The sequence below is a fragment of the Odontomachus brunneus genome, unplaced genomic scaffold (assembly GCF_010583005.1).
Source record: "Odontomachus brunneus isolate Ranch 3 - 2012 unplaced genomic scaffold, Obru_v1 Obru_scaffold_195, whole genome shotgun sequence".
Taxonomy (NCBI): domain Eukaryota; kingdom Metazoa; phylum Arthropoda; class Insecta; order Hymenoptera; family Formicidae; genus Odontomachus; species Odontomachus brunneus.
This window is the reverse complement of record NW_022639645.1, coordinates 355,107-376,797: the sequence shown is the minus strand read 5'-3', so window position 1 is coordinate 376,797 and position 21,691 is coordinate 355,107. Positions and strand designations below refer to the sequence as shown.

The following is a 21,691-nucleotide window of genomic DNA, read 5'->3' as shown; positions in this document are numbered from 1 at the left end:
ACTTTCACGAGATACTCGAGACAAGAGTAACACGTTTACTCGAACGCAGCGTGTATTTTTCTGTGCGCAGGTTCTTCTCAGACAGTCGGACATTCTGCTTCTTCGCGTCTGTATCGCTCGCCGCGGAAAGTCCTCAATTTGATGGCAACGACCGTGAATCGAATGTCGATGCGCGACCGACCGCGAGAATCGGAAAAGCGAGACGACGGACGGCAAAGGAGGAAAAGAGAGGTTGCAGAAGGCCGTAAGGTTGTCGAAGGCTGTTGACCCGCGTGTTATCCCGCTCCTTGCTCCCTCGACTTGTACACACAACTCGGGGCCGCGATGCGTAACGCAACGCGTAACGCATGCGTAACGCATCCCGTCGCTCGTGCGTACACCGCAGAAAATTGAATTCGACGCGGATGACGCGCGCGTTTCTCTCTCTCTCTCTCTCTCTCTCTCTCTCTCTCTCTCTCTCTCTGCGCCTCTCGGTTCTGTTACACGAGTTAACCCCATGAATGTCTCCCGCGTTACGCCAACTCGGAATTGCAATTATTCCGTTAGGAGAGCGTCAGTTTTCGCCGAGAATATCCAGGTAGGGCGTCCGCCTACGTTCGCGAAGCGAACGAACAGGCGAGGAACGATCGATCTGGACGAAACGGCTAATTTTGGCGACAACGGTCGTATCCTAATTACCCGGTCGGTTACAGTGTGGGTGCTTTGAATAAATTATCTTGCAAGTGGGACGTAGTGACGCGAAGTTACAGACACTAATGGACTCTGATAAATTATTTTCAACATTGACGTTTGCCTTCGTGTTCAACGATTGACGCATGTAAACGAGCACTCAATAAATTCCTTCCTGAACCATCTCCATGTAATTCGGCAAGCACAGTTATCGTAAATGTAACGTCAATAAGAATATTATTATTCATTGTGAAATCTCGATCTTGACATTGATATTAGTAATAATAATAATAATTTTATTGGTGCAGCAAGAAAGAACGATATTATAGAATACACTCTGAAGGGGAAAAATATCTAAAAGAAATAAAAACTACTACTAATAGCAAATCTAAATTCTTTTATTTAAGTGAAATAAACAATTTCTTTCATAAAAAAGCTAAAGATTTCTCAAAATGTATATTTTCTTATTTGAGAAATGTTTTATGTTAGTACAAGTAAATGCTATATTAGTACTCATCGAATAAATATTTTTATAATTTAAAATTTATAAATAACTTAAAATTTCTTGGAGTGAAATCTCACTCACACACAAAACGAGTGAAAAGTGGCAATATTTTCACTCAAAGCGACAGTGAAACTATTGGTACTCGAAGTTGTAAAAGAGTGAATGTTTCACTCAAGCTTAGAGTGAATTTTGCCCTCATATGAGAAAATATTTCAATCGATTAGACCACAAAGAGAACACTAAGGATATCACTTGGCTAAATACGGTTGCATAGTAAAATATTAATGTTATTTCTCGCTCATGCATACAAGAGGCTTATAGAAATTATAGTACACTGGTCTGCTTTGCTATCTATATGTATTTGAGCGGAACTCTCAGTGCTGTGCGGCACAATTAAACTTTACGGAATTCTCAACCACAGTATTACAGATCACAACAGAAAGATAGCAATATTCTTTTGATTGAAACGACTACATATAAGAATATATCAACTGAACGTTGCATGTCATAAAAATTATAGCTGTGAAAATTATATAAATAAGTATATAACTACGACAATTTTTAATACAATATCTATTTAGCCTGAATTCTATATATATTTCTACTTATATTCACATAAGTTTGTTTTTCTAACCACAGGGAGTGTGGTTGTAACATAACAGTTTTCCCTGTGAATGAGTCTGTTGCTGTGACGGAGTGCAGTACATCAGTCTCACTCTCCAGTGTCGAGCGAATATTTTCATTTGACAATTCAGAATGGAAAATTCATTCTATACAAGTAAAAAAATCACTCAGATTCCAATAACTCGGCTGTCACTCTGTTTTTTAAATGAAATTCAACGCTGAGAAACTCAAAATGGTTTAAGGTTTTCAATTCGAAAAAAAAAAATTTAATTTAATTTTATGAAAATTTTTAATTATAAACTTTAAGTAAAAATTTAAAAAATTTAAATTAAAAATTAAATTTTTAATTTAGAAATTAAATTTAAAATTTACAGTGTACACTGAGACAATTACACAATAAGTATACAATTTTTAAATTGTGTACTTTTAAATTTAAATTAACAATTTACAGTATATACTGACGATTATAAGTACACAAATTTCTTCGTTACTATTTTGTCGTTCCTAAATGCTGCAAAATACGAAATATTTCAATCGACTAGAATGAATCTGTTCCCGATTGTATCAGATTCATCTTTCAGTGTCGAGCGAAAACATTCACCCGACGACTCGGGGAGCGGAGAATTCCTTCCATACGAATGAGAAATCACTTGAATTCGAGTGACTCGATGGTCACTGTACTCTTGGAGTGAAATTTCACTCCAAGAAATCTAGAGAGCGCGCAAAAAGAAGCAGTACACGAGATGACAACATTGAAGCTGCCGTCACTGTCCCTCGTCTGAATATAAGGAAAAAGAACATTATTGATGTTGCGAATATTCATCGGGGACCGAGTGCTGTTCCGCGTGTCCCGCGCGCTGCAGTTGAAAAAGACTCCCCGAACAATCGAACAGAAAAGTGAAAGCGAAATTCAGCGGCAGAGGCGACGTTACCAACAGTTTTGCAAGCGCGATTCGCGCGTTGTGCGGTACCTCCAGCTCGTTTTCCGCCAACGCTCACAACGGAAGCAATCAAAGCGCCGCAGCGCGCCGAGTGTCGCGCGTCCGCTTTATTCCGCAGTGGCGTGGAGCAAGCGGCGAGCAAACTTTTGTCCGCTCGTGTCTTTCTGTTCCCATTTCCCGAAATACACCCGCGGGAACGCTCGTTATAATTCGCTCCGGTCTTAACAGGGCCGACGCGGCCGGCTCATTGTCGACAATCTCACATGCCTGAACGTGGTCGCTCCCGCTTACTCACTCTCTCTCTCTCACTCTCTCTCTCTCTCTCCCCCTTTCTCTCTTTCTTCCTCGCGTCGTCCATTTCGCGAAATTATCCGTCCCATTTCACGAGACTAAGCCGCGGATCCACTCAACGTAATGAAATATTTCTATGACGCCGTTAGAGCTATTACCCTTTCTATTATCCTTTCTTTTTAATCTTATTCACCGCGCTATTAGGCTCCCCTTTCGCGCGACGGAGAGCGCAAAATTGTAGGTCGACGACTTCCGCACGTTAAATATCCTTGTGTTCCAGACGTGCCGAAAAAAGTAGAAAATTCCAGCGCAAAAATACCGAGAGAGCGCAGTAGAAATGGTCCCACACGGGCCGTGCCGTGCGAAACAATGTGAAAATAGAAAAAATGCACAAATGATCTCGCGACTTCTGAGAAATTCATGTGGACAAACAAATAGCAGTACCTTTGGTATTGTTCTGCTGAAAGTGTAAACGACAAAAGGGAATATTTTACGCGAACATCGCTTGGTTTTGTCATTGAAAATTATAACTGGATCTCTCGACTTCAACGTTATGAGTGAAGTCTTGTCTTTCTATGCGTGTCCATCCTATGCTAGATAAGTAAAAAATTGTCTATATCTCGCGCAACGCTAAACCGCGATAGTGGTTGGAGTTGCTCACGTATTAGCCGTTATCATGACTGAAGACAATAGGTGAGATTCCGGCACTTAAAATATACGCAATTATGTAGAGTGCCGACAACTGTCGGTCGTTAAGGTCCCAACTGTAATCACAGGATTTCACATTGTTACGACAGAATAATGAACAGGAGTGCAATAACAAGGGCAATATCGTCGTCTCGCAAGTCAAGAGGTATGATAAAGAGGTAGATTCGCCCGCCGCGCCGAGACGACAACGATACACAGGTAATACACGCGACATTCGCGCCATCGGGACAAGGAAAAGTTCTTCAACATGATCCTGCGAGGACTCACCACACGGAGAATCTCCTCCTGGGGAACGCGGGTGGCGGCGGCGGCTGGACTCGAGGAGTCCTGTCGACGGACTCGCTCCTGAGGGCTTGGACCGCTCTAGGCACGGCCCTGAAGGGTTCCTGACAGGCTTTCGTGACCATGCTGCCGTTCCCCACGCCATCGTTGAAATTACCGGTACCAACACCACCACCACCAGCACCACCACCACCAACACCACCAACACCACCACCGCCGCCACCGTGGAAGCTGTTCCATCTCCTCACGGGGCCCCTGTTAGCGCCGTGATAGCCGCCATTCTGGCCACCTGGACCGCGAAGCTGGCTGGTGTGCTTGTGCATCCTCTCGGCGATCCCGTCAGTGATCCTTTCGCCACCAGGACGTTGGTCCGTCCATCGCTCAGGCTCTATGTCTTCGCCCCTCACATCCTCCTCTCTTCTGGCGCGCGGCGAGGGGGATCAGAAATGGATATTTCGGTCTCAACGTGGATTATTTCCGCACGGTAGTCCCATGTAAATGGGATTCTAAATAAAAGAGATCGCGTTGTAGCCGAGTCGCGAGGACTCGGGGACTGCGAGAGATCAGCGAGCCGGCGGCCATCGATTGTTCATTGCGCTCATCAGACGAGATCACTTGTGATTCGCGTGATTCGTTGCGTTAAAAGACAACTCTCACCGCTGTATGCTTTTGATCAATTACCTAATACACGATGGACTATCACGGTCCTGCGCGCGTACGAACTCTTTCTTCCGCCAAATTTCTCCACAAATATTCCAAGAGTTGCGAAAAATATTCAAGAAAGCGTCAACTATCACGCGCTCCTACATTCAGAGAAAAATACAAGACAACTGTACAAGTGACGAGCTCTGTACGTAAAATCCCATTTTATATAGTTTCACAAACTATTTTGTAATTATTGCAACTAAAGTTGAGTGGAGAATGGAATTAAAACTATATAAATAGTATATAAATAGTTCTAGTAATCGTTCAACTTTAGTTGCAACTGCAAAATAGTTTATTCAATTACATATACTATACATTAGTCCTACACACCATACTCATATAGTTGTTATTTATGTAGTTACCACAATGTATTTTTCTCTGAGTGTAGGCAAGACCAAATCTAAATGACTTCAGGGGTGTGTTGCTCATGTACCTTTTTTTAGTACTAGAACATTGCAGGCGCGCGCTACGCGCGCGTTATTTAGCATCTTTATCACTACAATGACCTTTTAAATTACTTTATTCTTGTCTAAATAATATGCTTCATATAGCTAATAAAAAACAATAAAAAATGTAAAATAAAAATTAAATTAAAATATACCTTAATAAATTAATAATTATAGGGAGAGACAGAAAGAGACAGGGAAAGATAGGGAGAGACAAGGAGAGACAGGGAGAGACAGGGAGAGACAGGGAAAGACAGGGAGAAACAGGGAGAGACAGGGAGAGACAGGGAGAGACAGGGAGAAACAGGGAAAGACAGGAGAGGCAGGGAGAGACAGGGAGAGACAGGGAGAGACATATCTCTTCTGTGTTTTTTTTTCGTGATTTAACCAACGCGATGATAGCTATTTACCTGGGAATTTGAAAGGCGCAAACGACATGAAGTAAGCCGCACCCTATATGAAGTAAGTAAGAGAACCAATCATCGTGGAAAAGCGGCAACAATTAAATCTTTTACATGCCTTTTTTAGAGAGGATTTATTTAGTATTTATCTGAACAGTGGATACAAGATCACATAAATTGTACTATTATTCCGATTTTAATAAAAGTCAGGGAAAAGTACTTATGTTCTAAAGGGATCATTTTGCAAAATGATCCCTTTAAAACATACACAGATAGAACGATTTGGTTGAATCAAATAAACACTTCTTTGAAATAGTCCAAACGAATTTTTTGATTGATCGAACAAAATTTTGTTTAAAACAACAAAAATATTTATTTGCGGTTTAGTTCCAAAGAAATATTTTTGTTGTGTCAACCAAATAATTTGTTTGATATTCCAAAAAAACATTTATTTCATTCAATAATTCTCTCTGTGTAGGTACTTTTCCCTGACTTTTATTAAAATCGGAATAATAGTACAATTAAAAAATATAAAAAACTAATTTAATAGTGACAAAATAAATTTCCGAGCCTTTCAAAATTTTGCGTTAATATTTCCTATAGTGAGTGAGAGTAAAGTTAAGCGGTATGTTACCAGCTAGAATAAAGTTTCTTGCAAGTACATGATATACTGTTTCGGATAAAATATTCATTTATAAAATGATTGAAATCGAGCATATGGACGGAGAAGGTAAAGTTGACCCATAATTAAGGGCCGGTAGGAGAACTGTGGAGACTTCTTGCGGAGACCCTTCAACTATTAATTAAGATACATATTTTTTATGTATCTTCGTACTCTGCGCTATTGGTTAATCGAACCCGGTACCAGAGCAAAATGGCCACGTTGCTGCGTGTTTGTGGTTTGGTTATTATTACAAAACAAAATATATGGTTAACAGAATCGTGGCGGACACTAACACATAAAAGAAAACTGCCTCTATCATATTTGTGCAGTCAGTCACAACAATTAGTCTGAGAAGTTACAACTCCGAAATTTTGAAATACAGGGCATCCGATGTCCCTTACACGAAAAAATGCCGTTGTATCAATAGAATCGGTTAACACTGCCATAATCCAAGTAAATCTTCTTCATTTAATAGCAATATTATCAGAACTGACACACTTAACATTGTTTCAATAACTCGAGTATTACTTTTGATAATATTGCTATTGAATCGAGAGTATTAATTCCAATTATAGCGCTGTTGTACAATTCAACTGAAATAACAGCATTTCTTTTCGTGTAGAACGCGCCAGTTATCTCAATTCTTGGCGCGACAATAAAGAAGAGATCGCCGCAACGATTCCAATGTCCTGCGGTGAACGGTGCCCGCGTGATATTTGAACTATGCGCCAAGTTGGCGACACGAGGTCGAGTAATAGAGTCAAGTGATTCTTAATATCTTTCTTCTGGACCCGCGCTGTTTTTATTATGACTATCCACACGGAAAAAAAATCACCGTTAGTGTAACTGAATCTTCTGTTACCTGGAAATCAGATAAGAAACTCGATTGTAAGAAACAGGAAGATTCCTGTAAGAGTTTTATACTCAGCCGATTGCCTCAGCTACTTCAACCGAGTTCTAATGTATTGAGAAAAATTATCCGATAAAAAATTAACAGATATTTCCGATCAAAATACTGATGAACTTTTTATTCGATCAGAAAACATGCAGTGAGAAATATTGGTTCAGAATTTTTTGTTCGGTTTATCTGATGAAATACCATTATGATCGGAAGTATCTAATAAAATTTAATATATATCCTAATCGGATATAAAAATTGATCAGAATTTGATCGGGAATATTTGTTTGTTAATTTTTTATCGAATAATTTCTCTCAGTGTGCAGCTGAATGTTCAGACGAATATTTTCGGCCATAATAACAGAAATGTTACTTTTCATCAGTGAGTTTTCTCGTCTGGTCCCCTTTCAATTACACGAACTGAAAGTCTTTTTCGTGCTTCAACTTTTGTGATTATCACAACGTGAGACAATCAATGTTAGGAGCTGTACAATTTTTCTAATTGCATTTATGAAGCAAATATACTTTGCATTAAATTGACCATTAAATTTATATTATAAAATAATGTAATTTTTTTGCTGCATTAATGTTGCAATAAAGTTACACTTGGATTTTATATTTCAGATATTGTTTTGAGCACAAGTTTTGATAATTTTTTCCTGTATTTTTCTTTCATCCTTCTCTACACGGGAAAAATATTGTAATAAAAATTACAATATTTAAAATTATATTCCTTTTTACAATGTATTTCCTTTCTTGTAAAACAGGACTGTACCGAAATTATTATAGAAATTACTGTAGAAATAAATATAAATTACTATAGAAATAATAAATTTTACAATCTACTTAATATACAATATAAAAAAAAGACAATTTAAGTAATCATAACAATTTATATATAAATATAATATCATAACAATTTATATATAAATATAATGTCATAACAATTTATATATAAATATAATGTCATAACAATTTATATATAAATATAATGTCATAACAATTTATATATAAATATAATTTTGGTCACATAATACTGTATAGTCTGATATCACAAAAATTTTGTTCTAATTGTTAATACAATATTTTTTCCGTGTACACTGAGAGAAGGAAATAGTTGATCTAATTAAAGTTATTTTCGTCCCCAACCATATTTTCTGTACTAAAATGGTAGCAGTAGTATGCATATAAATTTTTTATTATCGCTAACATTATAATAAAATTTAATAAGAGAAAATGGTTTTCTTGACCACAATATATAGTTTATTTTTCAATGTGATTATAATGATACAAATATCATTTTCTTTTTCAATGTATGTATGATAAATCTGAGTGCTATATGAATTACTCATAACGAACGCAAACCTTCCAAACTACTTGGCACAAAGCTGTTGCCGAATTTACATACACCTGTCTATCTCGACATCTAATGAAGAATAATGACGTCATCCGTGTTATGGCGTCTCGCGTGTTTCTTTCGAGAAACACCTTATCGAGCCGGTACGCTTTAACAGAAGCGCGATAACAGGCAAGGACGGTGGGTGATAAAATTCTGGTATAAAGGGAATCGTGTGTCGTATCGAGTTGCACGGCGGGTCATATCGCAGCGTGATAAGTGCGCGATAAATCTTCTTCAAATTTCGGCACGATACCTGACGGCAAAAGTTCCGTTAGAATTTACCACGAGAACGTTAGAGCCATGATTCATTCGTCTTGTTTTGTCATGATTATTACCACCGCAAGTGCAACTTCTGACAGTTATTTATTACACCTTGTCATGGTTTCTATTTCTATCACGTTTCATTTATCAATCGACAATTTCAGGTTCACACATTCATTCCAATATCTTGGACAAATACGCGGTCTCCAATATTTCGCCCCGACGTGATTGTATGTTTGAATAATAATACTTTTAGAGAACAGAGAAGCGAGTTTCCCTCGCTACATGCGTAAATATAACCGAAGAAAATATTTTCGTGTAAATAAAGGACGTTTCATGTTTATTTGTTAAACTTATTTTCATCCTCCACTATACCTTCATTCTTTGTCTGCGATATTCTCGAATCTTGTTACGTACAGGAAGGAAAAATATTGTAGTAAAAATTACATTAAAATTTCTTCTAATAATGTTTTTTTGTAAAGCTGGACTATATTGTGAAATTACAATATAAATTATTAAATTATTAAATTACAATATAAATTATTTCATTAAATTTGATAATCTATCAAGTATATGATATAAAAAAAATATTCAACTTATTACAATAATTTTATAGTAAAAAGTCAAACGCGCGCATAACATTTTTTAACAAGTACACGGTAATTTCAGCCATAATCTCTACACTGAAAAAAATATTTAAGAAATAAATATTTATTATATTTAGTGGATATTATATATAATAACATATTTATGTTATCATTTTTTAAACAAGAAAATATGCATTGTCTTAAAACCTTAATTCTTCATGAAAGCAACTGTTTATTCTGCTAAAAAAAGAAGAATTTAGTGAATATATTATTATTTATATTATTATTATTATATTATTCTATTATTATATTATTATTATTATATTATTAGACTTAAGTGAATATATTAATCGAATAAATATTTTTTTATTTTTCAGATATTTTTCTCTCAATATATTGTCTAAGTCTAGAAAATTTTTGTTCTAATCTCTACCACAGTATTTTCTCCATATGCATTCTTCTTATGTAAACAAAGAGTGCTGTTAATAAACGTTATTATTATTATTTAATGAGAATAATACGCCGCGGACTATCGTGAAAGAAAAGAAAAAATGGATTAACAGAGCTCTACGTTCTTCTACACTCTCACGCCATTAGTTCCCTCTTTGCGGTTTATGCCTCTTTTTTTTACAGTCCACTTTCCCGCTGCTCGACGCACCTTACGGCGCATCATTATTCATCTGATAGTCACGACCGCCGCGCCCTAACGGTGACGATTTGTCACGTTCCGTCAATAAGTACGACGAACTATCCGACGTTGTACGAACAAACCGGAGCGATCCGCAATAAGCGCGATAACGGTGGCTCTCTTAGACGCCGTTTTAGCTTCGCAATTTTTTCTTCTCTTCTCCTTCCCCTCCCCTCCTTCCTCTCTGTCTCTTTTCTGTTTCGATAGCTTGTGGAGGTCCGCCGACGTTGTCGGTATCCGTGGGAAGACCTCCGTAACAGCGTATAATCCGGCGCGTAAGAAGTCCCGGCGGAAGAAGAATGAATCTATAAGGACATGCGGGAGAGCGCGGATGGTAGAGCTCTCATTCCCTTTCGGCTCGGGCATAGAAATTCAGCGAGCTTGCAAAGCTCTTGAGCACGCGCGCTCTCGACAAGAGCGCGGCTCGTTTTCCCTCCTTTCTGCGTTCTCGTGTTGCCGCACCGAGGAAGAGGCGTCCGGGAATAGTCTGGGATAATCGCGCGATTTTTCGAGTGAACGCGCGACGGAAGCCCGCGGGCGATCAATTCGCGACGGCGACGTCGCCGCGCGAAATCTCCTACAGAGTATCTGACGCACAAAGTGATCCACACATCGCGAGTGCATGTAGATTAGGTTAAAATGAAATTCCTCGACCACTTCGTGAACAATCGTGTAAAATTCAGCTGGTGGCACATAGAAAAACTTAAGCAGTAAGCAAATTGACCAGTCATTGATTCTTCTTACGGTCCAAGAATCAACGACTGTGATTGGTCAATTTGCTTACTGCTTACGTCTTATTGCTTAAGTTTTTCTGTGTGCCTTTACTGCACTGAAAAAAAATGATTTAACTAAAATTATCGCGATTCTTTACCCCAACCATACTTTCTATTTTTAAGGAGATGATAGTAGTAACATACACATAAAGTTATTATCACTCACTTTATAGTAAAATTTATTAAAAATTGCTTTCTTTGAGCATCATTTATATATTATATTATATTTTATATTTTTATATAATTTTTATTTAATATTTTTTTACATAATAATTATATATAATATCATATATAATTTTTATGCAATTTACAATTTATAGTGATTATTTCTCTATGTAATTGCACACAAATTACAAGTAGAAAACATTGTTTTGTTATCTCAGTATAATTAAAGAAGATCACTGAATAATCACGCGCAATACGACAGATTAGCTATGACAGTCGACGCTTACCGTTGTGTGCTTGTAAATTAAGTCAAACTAAACAAAAAAGTTCTCTACCATTTTGCAAATAATCACGTAAATCAGAATCTTCTTTAATTAATATCTCTAAATAATCTACGCGGTTATTTGCAAAATAGTATAGAACTTTCTTGTTCAACCTAATCTACAACCTAATTTAACCTAATCTACAAGCATACGACTGCAGGCGTTGCGTATCGTGCGCGATTGTTCGTTAATCTTCTTCAATTAGTAACTCGAAATCTTAATGGCTGTTTGCAGAATGGCAAGAGAACTTTGTGTTCAGTCTAACCTAATCTACGTGTGTACACAACAGACAGTGTGCGTGTCAGAAATCCTGTACATCGCGCGTTTATCGCGAGAAACTACGGTTTTATATTTCGCGAGAAATAATGTCAAAGGTGAGTCGCGAAGCGCGTGTAAGGCTGTCAATTCCGAAGATTCCCGGACGACGTTAATATCCTCTCGGGTGTATCTCACATCCGCGGAATAAAATCTCTCCCGCGAGACGTCGTCGTGCGAGCGAGTTTTCTTAATAACTCGTAGAGAGACAGCGTGCGCTTCACGTCGCTCGTTTCCCGACAGGAAATAGAAACAAGAGAATCTCCGACTGCGTCAAGCTACCTGAGAGACCTTTCGCGTGTGGAATCTCGCGCGCGGAAGACTCGAGAGGAGAGGGGAGCGGGGGAGGGGGCTGTATAAACCGGAGTCGAATACTTCACGCTTTTAACTTTCGTTGCGCAGGATTGAAATGCAATTCGAGTGCATCTTCGAATACATGCAGACAAAACACCGCCGCCACATTGCGCGATATTATCGTAAACTCGCTTCTCCTATTGGAAATAGTGCGGATATCGAGATACCAAAGTTAGTAATCGTGCAAACTTTTGCAAGCACCACTCTCGCTCTCCCTCTTTCTCCCTGCCTCTGCCTCCCTCTTTGCTTCTCATGCTCTTTTTCTCACTCAAAAGTACTTTCAATGTAAATTATATCGGAAACGATATTGACATATTACGTGTATTTGACGCGATGCTATAAATGTGTTTTCCAAGGAAATGCCACTCGATAAAACAAAATCTAATTGTAATAATTAATAACAAAAATATAATAAGAACACAAATATAATATATAGTATATAAATATAATAATAACAAGTAATCAGTATTATTTCAGTTACTGATAAGTAACTATAGATAGATAGTAATTTAGCTATTAATATTTTTAATTATTAAAATAATATTTTAGTTACTCTTAGTATAATTAAATTAGCAAATATTAATTACTATTAATAATATAATAGCAAGAAAAATATTGTAGTCACTAATAGTATATTGTAGTTAGTTACTAGTAGTATAGTTAGTAGTAGAAATAATATTTGTTACCTTTTATTATTATTACATTTATATTTTACTTTCATTGTTATTACATATATATTTGTTTATATATATATATATATATATATATATATATATATATATATTTATATATAATTTGTTTATATGTATATATTTGTATATATTCTTATTGTTTTATCTTGGTTACTATTAGCGACTGAAACAATATTTTTTATTGATTTACTACTAATATTAATTAGTGATTACCAATTTTTTATTAATAACAAATGAAATATTACTTTAAATTCGTGACGTTTCCTTTAAAAATTATCATTTTCATTATTATTAGTAACTAAGATTAGTAAAAGATATTATTGTAGTTACTTAAATAACATTTTTGTTACTATTATTAACTAAAGTAAAATAATAATAACAAAAATATTATGTATAAATATAGTAATAATAATAAATAGAGTGACAAATATTACTTTAATGACCGAAAAATAATCAAATAATTTTTATTACTAATTATTACTAACAAAAATAACTTTTATTACTAATTTATTATTAATATTAGTTAGTATTTATTAATTTAGTTATACTAATAACAACTCTGAAATATTGTTTTAATTACTAACAGCAACAAAATAGCAATCATGAAAATAATTCTTTGAGGGAAACATCGCGGATTAGTTGCTAACCACGATAGAGAATCAAGCGTAGACGGGCTCGCTAACGGTAGAGATCAATATTATCATCCTGCGGACTACGCGAGCGTTAGAAAAGAAGCAGCCAACTCGAGTTGAGTGAGCGCGTGAAAATAATCGGGGACGATGGCAATTAAGGGGCGATGGGACGGAGGTAAGAAGAATTTCCATTTCCAGCGGAACATACGGAGCGTGCCTTCCGGTACAACGATCCCGCAGCGCGATTATTAGTTGCGAATCCGCCGCCGTCGCCGCCACCAACGCGTGATATCTGCCACAAACGAAAGTTTGCGACGCGAAAGCGACGTGTCGCGCTTTTGCGACACCGTTCTACCTCGCGCACAGCGAGAAATTAAAAATATTAGTACTGACTCTGGCATTGTAACGCGAGTCACACCCTGAAGCAAGAAAAAAGGGAGAAAAAGAGAAAGAGAGAAACTATTGCATTTTGCATAACTGAGACGAAAGGTTCTTCACACGATAATTTTCCGTTTTTGTCTCAATACTCGATTTTATTTTAAAACTCGATTTTTGAGTATAAGTTCTTTAATAACTTCGGTTCATCTATCTTCGCTGCAAATTTGTATTAGCGAGATCATCCAACGAGTGATCGCTCCGTCAAACGACGAATTTCAAAAGACCGCTCCCTCCTCCGCTTGTTGGTTTTATTACTCAACGAATTCCTGCTTTCTTCCACTTACATAAAAATTTCTCATCTCATCCATTATGCTTCCAGCGCGGCCGCCCTAATTAACTGGAACGACTTCCCTTTCTTTTTTCACACGCGGGACGCGAGATACAAAGAGCATAATCAGAGTCTACGAGATACAATATTAAAATAATACGCGGTCGTCCATGAATTTAACGAAGATTAATATTCGTCACCAATGTTAAGTTTCTGAAAATGCTGAAAGTTTCTCGAAATAAATCTGGACCATAAACAGAAGCCCGTAAACTCTCTTTCAAGACATTCTTCAATTATTTTGAATTGAATTGAATTCTTTGAATTGGAATGATTAAGATTGGAATATCATCGTGACTGTGAATATTTCAATACAAAAACACTAAAGAATGTTTTGACGGAGGATTAACAAGCTCCTGTGATGGTCCAGATGAATACGAGAAACAACTTTAATCCTAGAGATAGTCTGAATACCGTTTACTCATACTAAAAACCTTCAGACAGCTGGTCGATGGAGCAATAGTTCCAGGTCACATTTCAAAAGAGGAAGAGGAATACTAAAAATCTTAAACTTTCTCTCTAAACTGAGGAAAAATATTTGAAAAATAAAACACATTCATTCGGTGGATAAACTGAGAAAGAATTGAAAATTTATTGACAATTGAAAATTTATTTGAGATTTATAAAGCTTACTCAAAGAAATAAACTTTATATTACACAAATAAATTTTCAAGTATATTCTTTTCTCAGTGTACTAATAATATATTCATTCTTATATTAATATATATACTATTATACATATTTTTATATGTAAAAAACATTTATTTCAAATATGAGAATATATTTTGTTCCTGAAAATCGTAACTGATGAAAGCTATTAATTCTATTTAAATAAAAGATATTAAGTATTAGATTTATTTAATTTAAGAATTTAGATTTAAGTACATATGTTATTTTAGTACAAATTGAAGTTATGGTTCTCAGTAGGAGTAAAAGTTACTCATGCTGCTTTCCTAGGATTAAACCGCGAAGTTGCCGCGCTTTTCGCTCCCTTCACTCTGTCGAACGCGCGTATTTCTCGACGACACATTTACACTACCAAATCTATCCAAATCTATCGTAAGCACGCAAGATTCAATAATTATTCCTCGTCGGCTGACCGTCGGCGATTACTGCCGTACCGAATGGGTTAAGAAACAATCGGTCGTTGCTATTGTCGACGACAATGGCGGACAGTCTTGCGCGACGACAATGCAGCGTCGTGCAACAAAAGCGAGCCGCGAGATCGGAGAAAACAGTAATAGTAGGCGAGCGCCCTGAAAAGAAAAGGATGGTAGGAAACTGGGAAGAGAGATGAAGCGAGACGGAAGAAAGTCGGGAGAGGAGATCTTTGCCATACAAGGACGACAGACTCGCCATTGTGTTGCTGCATGCCCTAATCCCAGCGATCCACGACGCGAGTCTCTCTCTCTCTCTCTCTCTCTGTCTCTCCTCCTTCTCCCTCTCTCCCTGCTTTTGCTAACGAGCACCATTCCCATAAGTCTTCGTTGCTAACGTCGTTTCTGGTAGGCACTACTACCTGTTCCCGGTTCAGGACGTCTGTCGATGCTCGTTAAGTGCATAGCCTCGAGTTTCAATCGATGTTTACGCCGTTTGCATGAATCCGCGCTCTCCCGACGACGCATCCCGAGTCACAATGGCAACACCCGACGCCCGCGACGCGAAGCAAATTGCCGAGAGGCAACTTGCGGCACAGATTGTGTATCGTTTTAATAAGATTCGCCATTATATGTTTCGCTCAGAACCATTCTTCGAGTATCGCGGAAAATCTGTCGCAAGTCACGGACAAATCGGCACCGAGAGACTCTCGTCGTGCTTTCCCAACGTAAGATTACAGTGCATTATTGCTCCACGAAATGTATCTCGATCTGCTGCACGAAACAGCCACTTTGCTCTTCGCAAAAAATACTTCTCCAGCGGCAGAGAAAGACCGCATGCACTGAGAAAAAAGACTGGTAACTATAACAAACTGCATTTAGTTACAGAAATTCATTGAATCCTTAGTAACTAATACTAAATATAATAATAATTACCAAATATTTAATAGATCGGGAGTATGACGTAATTGCATTCACAGTAACATCAATTAAATAATTTAGTAATAGTTACTTAATGTCAAATATTTAATATGAAATATATTAGTTATGAGCAGATATTTGATAATTGTTATGAAATTGTTATATCACATGTAATAAAAAATTCAGTAGGTACAAGTTCTATTTTGTTACCAGTATAAGTATGTTTTGTTGCAGCACAACGAAAAATTCATTTATTTGCAGCTATTACATCGTTTCAATATCTATTATTACAGATGGTTGGTTGAACCTACCAAAAATTTTGTAACTACTACAAAATTGCTTATTTTGCTCAACTATTCAATAAGTTTTATTTACCAAATATATTCTGGAAGCAAATAAATTTTACTTCTGTCAAATAAATAATTTATTTTACAGAACTAAATTAATTGATAAGTATTGCCATAGCTTTGGCACGCTATATTTACGTCTACCATTTAGTAATAGTAACCAAATTTTGATAATATTTACTAAATTCTTCTCTCAGTGTGCGCTCTTTAAACTTCGCGAAGCGAAATGTCACTTGAAAAATAAAGTCACAGCCGAGTCATTCGAATTGCAATGTAAAATGACTTTTTCATAGAAATAGAATAGAACAGTATAGAATAGATTCTCTACTGCGCAGCATCGCATGAATATCTTTATTCGAAGAGTAAATCGAAGAGTTGGATGTGGATTTAGTTATAAAACGGTTTACCTTTTCTTCTCGGTGCTGTTTGAAATACAACCGATGGCACAGTAAGAGTTGTCCTTGATTAATAGAATATCACGGACAAAAGAGTTAGCTACTGCAGCAAGAATCTGTACCTGGTAACTAAATCGGGTCATTCCTCTCTGATGAAGCGAAATGTTCGCGAAACGTCAGAATCGGACAAAGAAGAATTCACGCGGCTCAAACCCAAAAACCAAATCTAATAACTAAATCTCGTTGTAACATATGGATACCGGAAAATATATCTTGCTAGTAGGCATATATTTTAGCTATAAAGTAGTAGTAACAGTTACGAACTGTTACGCTGTTTTACGAACAGTTACGCTGTTTTAATTAAAACAGCAAATTTTTAATTACAGTGAGAAATATATTTTCAGCAAATCTATGATCAGATGCTGTAATAGTGAAAACTTCTTTCCCGTGTAGTTGCTATATAAACATAGGATTTCTCGTTTAATACCTTAGAATATATCGATGTTATCGAGAAAAGTGCGAGTTTACTTCTGTTTTGAGTCTAGACCAAGAACTCAGAATAGAAATTCCCAATTAATATTATAGTGGGATAACCAAATTTTGGTATTTTAATATTATATGTTGTATATACAAAGATACTTGAAAAAAGTCTATATGGGACAAAAATAATGCAAGAAGCGTCTCCTTATGTTGATAAACAAGATAACAAAATAAAAAAAGATAATATAATAAGATAATGAAATTAGTAGAAGTTACTAATATTATTAATTAATGGAAATATACATTTTTACTTAAAAAATAGTTAATGAAATTAATAATATATAATGTATACTATGTTATACAAGTATTTATCAATTAGTATTAATTATTCTTTTAGATTTTTTTGGACAATTCTTTTCGATTTTTTTCTCTCCACAAATCTCTCCCCGAAATCTTCAACTTCCTGCCAATACAGTAAAAAAAACTCGCCAACTCGGATTGCAAGTACGGTCGTAAGCATCGAGGCGCGCAGAGATGCATGGGAAGCGCATACACACCGTGCTGGCCACCATGTAAAGCCATAAAGCTAGCGGCCGCCCTCGTTTAACCAGGTTTTCACCGCTCTGAAGCCGGCCTTTGTCGGAGGCACAAATCCGTGTCCCTCCTCCTCTCTCTCTCTCACTCTTTTCCCCCCTCCTTCACGTTCTCTTCGCTTTGCCGACGCGCTTCGCTCGCGCCTCGCTGTCGGCCCTCGTCCCTTCGCGGCGACTTCGACTCGTTCGCTCTCGTTAACGGAAATGCGTATCGTAATTCGAATCGTGACCATAAATATGCACACGCGCGCACGCATACGCGTTGCGTGTATGCTTTCCAGAGCGTACGTCGTCTCGGGCGGCCCTTCTCCCTCCTTCTCTCTCTCTCTCTCTTTCTTTCTTTCTCTTTCTCGAACGTGCAACGCGCCGTTACGTTAGGACGCGGCTCGCGCGTGCAACTGCGACGGCACCGCTCGATGCACCGCTCGCCTGCCCGTTATGAGATATATGCGAGATGTGCGCGAAGTAGTCGAGTGTGTGTAGTTAATACGTGTAGTTAATACGTGAGTGTGTGTAGTTAATACGTTTTAACAATTCCATTCTCGAGAACGCGCGCCGTGTGATTCTTGCGCGATCCCTCTCTATAGCGGCAGCGATGGCTTCATTCAATAACGATCACATCCACAATGTCACTAACTAAGTAACAGTAGAAAGAGTGCCAGCCGTATAGGATTTTACGTGTACGAAATATTGCACTGCTTAAACAACCAAATTTTGATCAAATCAGCGCCAATGATCATACAAAAATGCATACAGCTCTATAGAAATATTTATACATTATATTATAGACATAATGATAAAATCTCAAGATGAATAATTATAAATTATATAGAATTGACAACTAATATTAAGTTAATATTAATTATTCTCGCTATGTTAATTAATAATAACATACAAAAAAAAATTAATACTATATTAACAAACACAAAATAATTAATACTACATCAAAATACTATATTACTTCATAATTGTAAATTGTGAAATTAGTAACTAATACTAACTAATAAATATATGTATAATTATAACATAGCATTAATCATTTATAATAATTAATACTATTACATATATACATTTATTAATTAGTATTAGTTACTAATTAATTAGTTATTAAGTTAAAACATATATCAATTATAATTAACACAATATTAGTTGCTAATTTTACTATTAATAATTATATGTGAAATTTTAAATATTAATAATTAGTATATAATCATTTATTAATTAGTCTTAATACTATGTTATATATATTCTTATATTAGATTATTATAAATGATCGATAATTTCATCCTTCAATTACTCCCGAACCTCTCCAGGCTTTTTGATGGTCACAAAAAATTTACCCGAGACTGATCGTCCTTCAGAGTATCTCTTGTCGGGAAACAACATTCTCAAAAATGGACCTAAATTTTCGTTTATAGGATATCTAATTTTATTTTATCAAGAAATACTTATAAAGTGACGTCATATATAGTTATCTTCGTTAAATCATAACTTGCGTTCCAAGCTTGCGCGTGTTAGGAGCTGCCCCAGATTCTACATAAGTTTACTAGCGTCGCTACTACGGCGAATATTATATTACGTCTGTGATCGATAGAAGGACATATTACTAACCAGAGTTAATTAAACCAAGGCTGTTCGGTGGCAATCGACTCTAAGTACTCCGACATTATTATATTTCAGTTCGTCGCTGCCTGACTCGTGCGTATCGTGAGATCAAGACAAATTCTCAAGGAGACACAACGATTTCGTCGTTCCATCGTTCTCCCATTGAAACTCCGAATTTTCACTATGAACGAATATTAAAGAATAATTCGCCTGTAGTTGTGTGAGAACTGGAGAGACCGTGATTAACGAGTTATTGAGCCAGAGAACTGATCGCTCGGAGAACTGAATTATAGATTATCATAAAACGCACCGGGAAAATTTTATAGTAAAAATTATTGTAGAATATTGTGACCAAGAGAGGAATAGATCAAAATTCTGCAGTAATTAACTATCCTTTCATTTCATATGTGCCATTTATATCTTAAGAACTAAAATGTGCTATTAAAAAATCTGCTGTTTTTAATGAAATTTACTATGGTCCTTCCTCTGCGTCCTTTTTTATCGATGAAAGTGCCTCTCTAAATATAACATAAGCCTTCTAATTGACTTATAAGCACATTTGAAAGCGCTTTTATCGATAAAAGAGAGTTTATTGAATAAGAGTTCACGTTTCTTAGCAAAATAGATCTTAATGACAGTCTATTCTTGCACTATTAGAAGCATCTCAGATGGACAGATATACCTAAATTTTGTGACAACTTTACCAATCGATTTGTAAAGGTTATGTTCCGTATGATTTATATAGCTTTTATATTTATCATATAAAGAGACAAAACAGAAGTATGAAAAAAAACGAAAGAAATGATCAAAATTTGCTTCAAATAATATGTCATAAAGTGTAAATAATATGAAATTAATAAGTGATATATTTATAATTTATATTATTATATTAATATCTCTGATATGTTTTACATTAATATGTAATATGTAATGTATAATGTATAATACGTAATATGAAAATATAATATGAAAATGGAAATGTAATTTTTAATAAACTTGTACTGCATCAATGTGACAAAGAATTTATATTATCATATGATATAAAAGTAATGATTAATTCAATGCAGCTTCAATATGTAATTTGCCTTATAAACGTAACTAAAAAATTCGTAAAATTTCCACCATTGATTGTCTCGCGTTGTGATAATCACGAAAGTCTATCTGGGATAATGCAAAATGGAAAAGAATTTATACGATAAGAGGAAACCAGAAATTTCTCCGGAAGATATAGACTACGATCGAAAGGAAGAAATAAGTCCGTTTTTCCCTTTCACGGAGGAAGAATCACAGACGAAACGGCGCGGAACGTGCGAGCGATTTGCATTTCTTCGCGAGAAACACCGGGCTCGCGTGATTTAACCATTCCGAGACGCTCTCACCGTGGAATCTATCGTGATGTTCCGGAAGGTACGGTCATGAGAGGTTGTTGGACCGATGGATGAAGAGCTGCGGAGGAATGAAAGGGAAAGGACGTAGGGGGAGATGAGCGCGGGATGCGCTCAAAAGGGATGAGATAATGTTCCATGGGGCCCTCCGAGAAGATCTGGTGCCTCTAATATTAGACCAATGTGCCCTACGAAGCGTCCGCTCGCTCGCTCGCTCGTTGCTACAAAGTCGCTGGCATCCCAGCCACACCTCCATTTCTCCCTTTATATGCGTTACATAAATAATTAATTAAAGAAGAAACTCCTTCTCTTTCTGCCCTTTGCAACGGCGAATGATCTTTCATGGTCTTTTCCTTGAACGCGAGGTACACTTGAAATGCGAGCAGCGTTGCAGCGTAATTATTTCTCGTAAGAGAGTGAGATAATTACTTTCCTAGAGTGTCACGCCATCGTATTCCCATTCCCATCTGCGGATCCTTTCTTTACACGAATTTAACGGGGTTAAATTCACATTAAAAGTTTAAAATTGTGTGTGTGTAAGAGAGAGAGAGAGAAAGGAGAGAGATCCTGACGAATTGTCCAGATAAGCGTTCTCATGATTATCACGATATAATACACACACATACGACACACACACACACTCGTACATGTATCAATGATAAAAATACTAGAATTCTTTCAATTACATTGATGTATCGAAATTATATCGTATTGAATTAATCAATTAATTTATATCGTACTATAATGTAAATTTTTGGTTATATTAATGCAAATTTATGGGT

At 36.4% G+C, this 21,691-nt stretch overlaps 2 protein-coding genes across 18 annotated transcripts in view; one reads left to right on the top strand and one right to left on the bottom strand.

Moving 5' to 3' along the window:
- The window catches only part of LOC116851868 (rap guanine nucleotide exchange factor 2-like), a 214,429-nt gene that overhangs the window by 74,811 nt on the left and 117,927 nt on the right, over window positions 1–21,691 (bottom strand). For 11 of the 15 annotated variants that reach the window (XM_032831701.1, XM_032831705.1, XM_032831707.1 and 8 more), the window contains exon 1: window positions 4,006–4,343. The exons of 2 other annotated variants lie outside the window; for them this stretch is intronic. In XM_032831701.1, the coding sequence (XP_032687592.1) occupies window positions 4,006–4,343 (338 nt within the window). Of the gene's footprint in view, window positions 1–4,005; window positions 4,527–21,691 lie in introns of those variants that run through there. 2 more of the 15 variants (XM_032831703.1, XM_032831702.1) reach the window with 1 other exon arrangement.
- LOC116851870 overlaps window positions 1–21,691 on the top strand; it is a 195,198-nt gene that overhangs the window by 112,540 nt on the left and 60,967 nt on the right. The gene's annotated exons all lie outside the window — the stretch shown is intronic.